The 7,500-nt window shown below is 40.4% G+C and overlaps 1 protein-coding gene across 1 annotated transcript in view; it reads right to left on the bottom strand.

Moving 5' to 3' along the window:
* Positions 1-7,404, bottom strand: part of LOC306819249 (tyrosine-protein kinase receptor TYRO3-like) — a gene marked incomplete at its 5' end in the record, with an annotated part of 7,497 nt that extends 93 nt beyond the window's left edge. The window contains 9 exons of the mRNA XM_079373020.1: positions 1-550; positions 1,701-1,837; positions 1,937-2,096; positions 2,236-2,345; positions 5,263-5,384; positions 5,461-5,553; positions 5,703-5,783; positions 6,795-6,890; positions 7,310-7,404. The exon at positions 1-550 is cut by the window's left edge and continues 93 nt beyond it. Of these exons, the coding sequence (XP_079229146.1) occupies positions 103-550; positions 1,701-1,837; positions 1,937-2,096; positions 2,236-2,345; positions 5,263-5,384; positions 5,461-5,553; positions 5,703-5,783; positions 6,795-6,890; positions 7,310-7,404 (1,342 nt within the window). The remainder of the gene's footprint in view (positions 551-1,700; positions 1,838-1,936; positions 2,097-2,235; positions 2,346-5,262; positions 5,385-5,460; positions 5,554-5,702; positions 5,784-6,794; positions 6,891-7,309) is intronic.
* Between the last annotated feature and the right edge of the window lie 96 nt (positions 7,405-7,500).

Here is a 7,500-nt window from a genome sequence, read left to right as displayed (position 1 = left end):
CTGTTATCAGTCCTGTCTCCGCACTCACAAAAAAATGTCCCTCTGATCAGCTGAGCTAGAAAATTTGGTCCAATCAGGTGAGAGTAGGAGAACTGTGATTGGTCAGACATTGATGACCACATCTTCCTCTTCATCTTTCTCCTCCTCCTGTAAAGTGTCCATTGACTCTCTTCTCCTCCTCCCCCTCTCCTCCAGCTCCTCCTCGGGGTGGCCACATGGGGGGGCAATGATGTATCTGTAGTCTCCCCCTCCAATGGCGAGCGCAGCCCCCGACCCCAGCATCATCCAGTCCTCCTCGTCCTCCTTCTCCTCCTCCCTGTGCTGCCAGGCCACATTCCAGCTTGGGGCTCCTGCTGCTGTCAGCTCCTCCCTGACTCCTCCTTCCCCTGGCTCCCCCTCATCCCCCTCCAGATTCACATACAGCAGAGGTTCCTTTCGTGGGTGGGCGGGGCAAAGGCTGAGCCACAGCGCCTCCAGCTGGCCGACCAGATGTTTGAAACTGGGACGACATTTAGGGACAGGACTCCAGCAGCTGTGCATGATGTCATAACTGACAGAAACACCAGCAAAGAGGAAAAACATGTTAAAATCTGTGCTCAAGTACAAAACACTACCAGCTGTGGATAGATGGACATAATTGAACCCTCAACCTTCTGGTTGAGAGACAACTTTAGAAACCTATGTCCTTGGGCAACTTGCTCATGCTGCTTAGTGGCTTGTGAACGGATGAGTTCATACTGATGGACTCTGCAGCAGCCTCTACCATCAGTGTGTGAATGTGTGTGAATGGATGAGTTAATACTGATGGACTCTGCAGCAGCCTCTACCATCAGTGTGTGAGTGTGTATGAATGGATGAGTTCATACTGATGGACTCTGCAGCAGCCTCTACCATCAGTGTATGAATGGATGAGTTCATACTGATGGACTCTGCAGCAGCCTCTACCATCAGTGTGTGAATGTGTGTGAATGGATGAGTTAATACTGATGGACTCTGCAGCAGCCTCTACCATCAGTGTGTGAATGTGTATGAATGGATGAGTTCATACTGATGGACTCTGCAGCAGCCTCTACCATCAGTGTGTGAATGTGTATGAATGGATGAGTTCATACTGATGGACTCTGCAGCAGCCTCTACCATCAGTGTGTGAATGTGTGTGAATGGATGAGTTCATACTGATGGACTCTGCAGCAGCCTCTACCATCAGTGTGTGAATGTGTATGAATGGATGAGTTCATACTGATGGACTCTGCAGCAGCCTCTACCATCAGTGTGTGAATGAGTTAATGCTCAGCCTCATTGGTCCTGGAGTTCATGGGGAATGTGTAAGTATGTTTAGGCATGATAGGAAAATTGTGCATCGTGTGAAGTTACTGTAGTTGAGGGTTAAATCTGGCCTCTTTAATGACGTTCTGTTTTAATATATAATCGGTATATATATATATACATATATATATATATATATATATATAGATATAGATATAGATATATAGATATAGATATATATATATCCTTAATATGTAATTATTGTAGAAATGTAAATCAGTGCTTTTTTGTTCTGCCCTGAGTTTAGTCTCACAGGCAGCTGTTGCTCTCAGGTGTAGGTAAGGTATAAGCTGTGTTTAGATATACTTGGTGTGGTTGTGTAATTGTTGTGTATTAATGCGTTTGTAGGGTGTCTATAGAGTGCATTTGCTCACATGTCGTCCCTGCACTGTGGAGGTTTCTTCAGTCTCTCTCCTTTGATCAAGAACTCGTAGATCTCAGAGTTTTCCACGCCAGGGTACGGAGTCTGACCACGAGTCATCACCTCCCACATCGTCACGCCAAAAGCCCACTAACACACACACAAACCAGCGTCATTGGTAAGGAAGTCGCTTTTTAAACATTCTACAATACAGTGTGTGTTTGTAAGCCTGCGTGTGTGTGTTCACACCACATCACTCTGTGTGGTGTAGACGTTGTCACTCAGACTCTCCAGAGCAATCCACTTCACAGGAAGTTTAGAGGCCGATCCCTGTCTGTAGTAATCTCCACTGTAAATCTTTTTAGAGAGACCAAAATCTGCAACACACACCGTCATGTCCTCATCTAGCCTGCACACACACAAAGAGGAAGGGTTAAAGGAAGTTGCCTATTTCAAAGAAACGTTTGGATGGTTATGTGTCTGTATCATTTCTGACTTTTATTGTGTTCAAATTCTTAAATCAATGATCTGCTGGTTGCTGGACTCACATGCAGTTTCGGGCAGCGAGGTCTCTGTGGATGATGTTCCTGCTGCTCAGATACTCCATTCCCCGAGAGATGTCCAACATAAATCGCAGCAGAGTCTGCAAGGAGAGGTCCTGAAGCACACAGAGTATGGGTCAGAACTTCAATGATTTGCCCTGGATGTAGAATAAATGGAAACGTTTACGTACTAATGTAGTAACGATGTACATGTCAACTTACCACAACGTAGTATAAACTTAAAGGGATACTTCATCCATTCACATGAAGCTGTGTATCATTAGAAACATGGTAGTAGTGTTGAAAGTTTTTTTCATGTGATGCAAAAAGCGTCTTTTTGCATCACATGAAAAAAACTTTCAAGCAAAGAAAAACATATTTTTACCATGTTTCTAATGATACACAGCTTCATGTAAATGGGTGAAGTATCCCTTTAACATTTACATACTAAGGTAGTAAAAACCTAAACATTAACACACTAATGCAGTCAAAAATAAAATAAGACGTACTAACATAAAGGTAATTGTTTACATACTCGCATAGTGAATATGTAAATGTTTACACACTCGCATGGTGAATATGTACATGTTTACATACTCGCATAGTGAATATGTAAATGTTTACACACTCGCATAGTGAATATGTAAATGTTTACATACTCGCATAGTGAATATGTAAATGTTTACATACTCGCATAGTGAATATGTACATGTTTACATACTCGCATAGTGAATATGTAAATGTTTACATACTCGCATAGTGAATATGTAAATGTTTACACACTCGCATAGTGAATATGTACATGTTTACATACTCGCATAGTGAATATGTACATGTTTACATACTCGCATAGTGAATATGTAAATGTTTACATACTCGCATAGTGAATATGTACATGTTTACATACTCGCATAGTGAATATGTAAATGTTTACATACTCGCATAGTGAATATGTAAATGTTTACACACTCGCATAGTGAATATGTACATGTTTACATACTCGCATAGTGAATATGTACATGTTTACATACTCGCATAGTGAATATGTACATGTTTACATACTCGCATAGTGAATATGTACATGTTTACATACTCGCATGGTGAATATGTACATGTTTACATACTCGCATGGTGAATATGTACATGTTTACATACTCGCATGGTGAATATGTACATGTTTACATACTCGCATAGTGAATATGTACATGTTTACATACTCGCATAGTGAATATGTACATGTTTACATACTCGCATAGTGAATATGTACATGTTTACATACTCGCATAGTGAATATGTACATGTTTACATACTCGCATAGTGAATATGTACATGTTTACATACTCGCATAGTGAATATGTACATGTTTACATACTCGCATAGTGAATATGTACATGTTTACATACTCGCATGGTGAATATGTACATGTTTACATACTCGCATGGTGAATATGTAAATGTTTACATACTCGCATAGTGAATATGTACGTTTACATACTCGCATAGTGAATATGTAAATGTTTACATGCTCGCATAGTGAATATGTACATGTTTACGTACTCGCATAGTGAATATGTACATGTTTACATACTCGCATAGTGAATATGTACATGTTTACATACTCGCATAGTGAATATGTACATGTTTACATACTCGCATGGTGAATATGTACATGTTTACATACTCGCATGGTGAATATGTACATGTTTACATACTCGCATAGTGAATATGTACATGTTTACATACTCGCATAGTGAATATGTACATGTTTACATACTCGCATAGTGAATATGTACATGTTTACATACTCGCATAGTGAATATGTACATGTTTACATACTCGCATAGTGAATATGTACATGTTTACATACTCGCATAGTGAATATGTACATGTTTACATACTCGCATGGTGAATATGTACATGTTTACATACTCGCATGGTGAATATGTAAATGTTTACATACTCGCATAGTGAATATGTACATGTTTACATACTCGCATGGTGAATATGTACATGTTTACATACTCGCATGGTGAATATGTAAATGTTTACATACTCGCATAGTGAATATGTACGTTTACATACTCGCATAGTGAATATGTAAATGTTTACATGCTCGCATAGTGAATATGTACATGTTTACGTACTCGCATAGTGAATATGTACATGTTTACATACTCGCATAGTGAATATGTACATGTTTACATACTCGCATAGTGAATATGTACATGTTTACATACTCGCATGGTGAATATGTACATGTTTACATACTCGCATGGTGAATATGTACATGTTTACATACTCGCATAGTGAATATGTACATGTTTACATACTCGCATAGTGAATATGTACATGTTTACATACTCGCATAGTGAATATGTACATGTTTACATACTCGCATAGTGAATATGTACATGTTTACATACTCGCATAGTGAATATGTACATGTTTACATACTCGCATAGTGAATATGTACATGTTTACATACTCGCATGGTGAATATGTACATGTTTACATACTCGCATGGTGAATATGTAAATGTTTACATACTCGCATAGTGAATATGTAAATGTTTACACACTCGCATAGTGAATATGTAAATGTTTACACACTCGCATAGTGAATATGTAAATGTTTACACACTCGCATAGTGAATATGTACATGTTTACATACTCGCATAGTGAATATGTACATGTCTACATACTCGCATAGTGAATATGTACATGTTTACATACTCGCATAGTGAATATGTACGTTTACATACTCGCATAGTGAATATGTAAATGTTTACATGCTCGCATAGTGAATATGTACATGTTTACGTACTCGCATAGTGAATATGTACATGTTTACATACTCGCATAGTGAATATGTACATGTTTACATACTCGCATAGTGAATATGTACATGTTTACACTAATGCAGTTAAAAATTAAATAACGTAGCAAAAACATGTTAACATACTAGTATAACATACTAGCATGGTAAAAAACGTAAATGTTTACATACATAGTAAAACGATAAATGTTGACGTACAAACGGACTATCTCCTAGTCTGGAAAGCAGCAAGAACGTGTGCAGGTCTCCGTGCTTCATGAATGGAAGAACCACCATCGGGATCGGCAGTCGGAGGCCGGGACGCCGGTGAAGACTCACTCCTATTGGAGATGAGGAGCTGGCAATCAAATCGTGTGTGTGTGTGTGTGTGTGTGTGTGTGTGTGTGTGTGTGTTACCAATGAGCTGGATGACGTTGATGTGGTGAAAGTCCTTCATGTAGGCCGCCTCCTTCAGACACTGCTCGATGTCACCTGACGAAGTGATGTCAGCTGCACACAGAAACACAAGGACAGGAGGTTTGAAATGTTTGATTATTGTGAACAGATATTTTATTGTTCACATGAAAACTCTTCAACATTTTACCTTCACTGTGATTCTTTTTAACTGTATCAATTAATATGTCACAAAACAAACTCACATTTCAGCAGTTTGACTGCCACCTTCTGGACAGAAGAGTCCTCTGCCTTCAGAAAAGCCTCCCGCACAGACCCGAACTCACCTGGACACACACACACACACACACACACACACACACACACACACACACACACACACACACACACACACACACACACACACACACACACACACACACACACACACACACACACACACACACACACACACACACACACACACACACACACAGACCAGTGATTTATCCAATCACTGCAACATTTCTGCTAATTTAACCAATCAAAATAAAGTAGTTTGGCCCGCGAGTTTCACCAATCACAGCAGTCCGTCGCAAAAACAGCAAGCTATACGTCACCTGAGTTTAGTGACCACTGGCCAAGCTCACTTCCTTCTTTTATATCCACTCGAGAGTCCGTCCTGTCTCCATGACAACAGCTTGTTGACAGAGTGCCGCCGTGTAGCTGACACTGCTCCGTTACTTTTTACTGCATATTTAATATTTGAGATGATTTTTTAACCCAGCTGGAGCAAAGACGATCTGGGTACAAGATACGATCTGTAGGAGCTAAAATACCCGGAGGAGTATCAAACATTTTTAAAACGGCGCCTTTCTGAAAAGATGAGCTCACAACAAAAGAAAAAAAACTACTTTTGGTGACATGCGGGTCTAAAGCAAAATATTCATTTGAACGTTTAATGAAATCCGAAGAAGAGTGTGAGAGACGAGTGAGGCAGAAGAATATGTAACTTACAGGCAAAAAAATAGGTAATAATAAAAGGTCTAACGCTAATGAATAAAATCACAGCTAGATTTGCACCATGCAAAGCTGACGTGAAATCAAAACATCAAAAAAGTCCACAAATTGCTGGAGGACTGCAAAATGTGAGCGAGAAGTTCTCGTCCGATCTCCCCGGCCCGAGTGTGCTTTCAGGACCAACGCTGATATTAACCTCGACCGTTTAGTCACAGAGGATGTTGGTCATCATACATGAATATATAATACATCATGCTCACACTCCCCATGACGGACGTGTCCTTCACATCAGAACACATCAGAGCATCTGTAATTATTAATGAGTGTTTGTGTGTTACCTTTTCCCAACATGTGTCCCAGAGACAGCAGCCTCTCAGGGATCAAAACGTCCTGCAGTTTGTTTTTCAGCTCATGGTTTATACCCAGACTTTCCACTGGAGGGAGACACACACATTAATGATGGGAACATACAGGAAGTGAGGTCACTGTAGGGGAGGAGGGGGCTTATTTCAGACTCACTGTGTGTGGCAGCTGTAAGTGATGGTATTGACTGTATTTTCAGTCTCTAATAGTTTGTTGTCATCCTGTCAGACAGACTCTCTGATTGGCTGAGAGCTGACAGGTAAATACAGGCCAGGTGTGTTTGATGTAAACACACAGGTGAAGGACAAGCAGACAAACTGCTGATCGCACATTTAATAATAACACACATTTGTTCTTCAGCAAATCACGGATCTGTTCCTCCACACCATCCTGTGATTGGTCCAGCTCGACTGGACTGCAGCTACAACACACACGCTTACACACACACACACACACACACACACACGCAGTAACACACTTTGTGACTCACGTGTGGACTCAGGAAGTTCTGAACAGTTTCTGTTGAAAGATCTCGCCGCTGTGAACGAAACTGAACTCTCAGAACCTGGAGACTTAAACACAGAACTACAGAGAGAGAGAGAGAGGGCGAGAGAGAGAGAGAGAGAGAGAGAGACAGACAGAGAGAGGGAGAGAGAGAGAGAGAGAGAGAGACAGACAGAG

The sequence above is a fragment of the Symphodus melops genome (genome assembly GCF_947650265.1).
Source record: "Symphodus melops genome assembly, contig: scaffold_99, whole genome shotgun sequence".
Lineage (NCBI taxonomy): Eukaryota > Metazoa > Chordata > Actinopteri > Labriformes > Labridae > Symphodus > Symphodus melops.
Note: the sequence above shows the minus strand (reverse complement) of the source record. Positions and strands in the feature narration are given on the sequence as shown.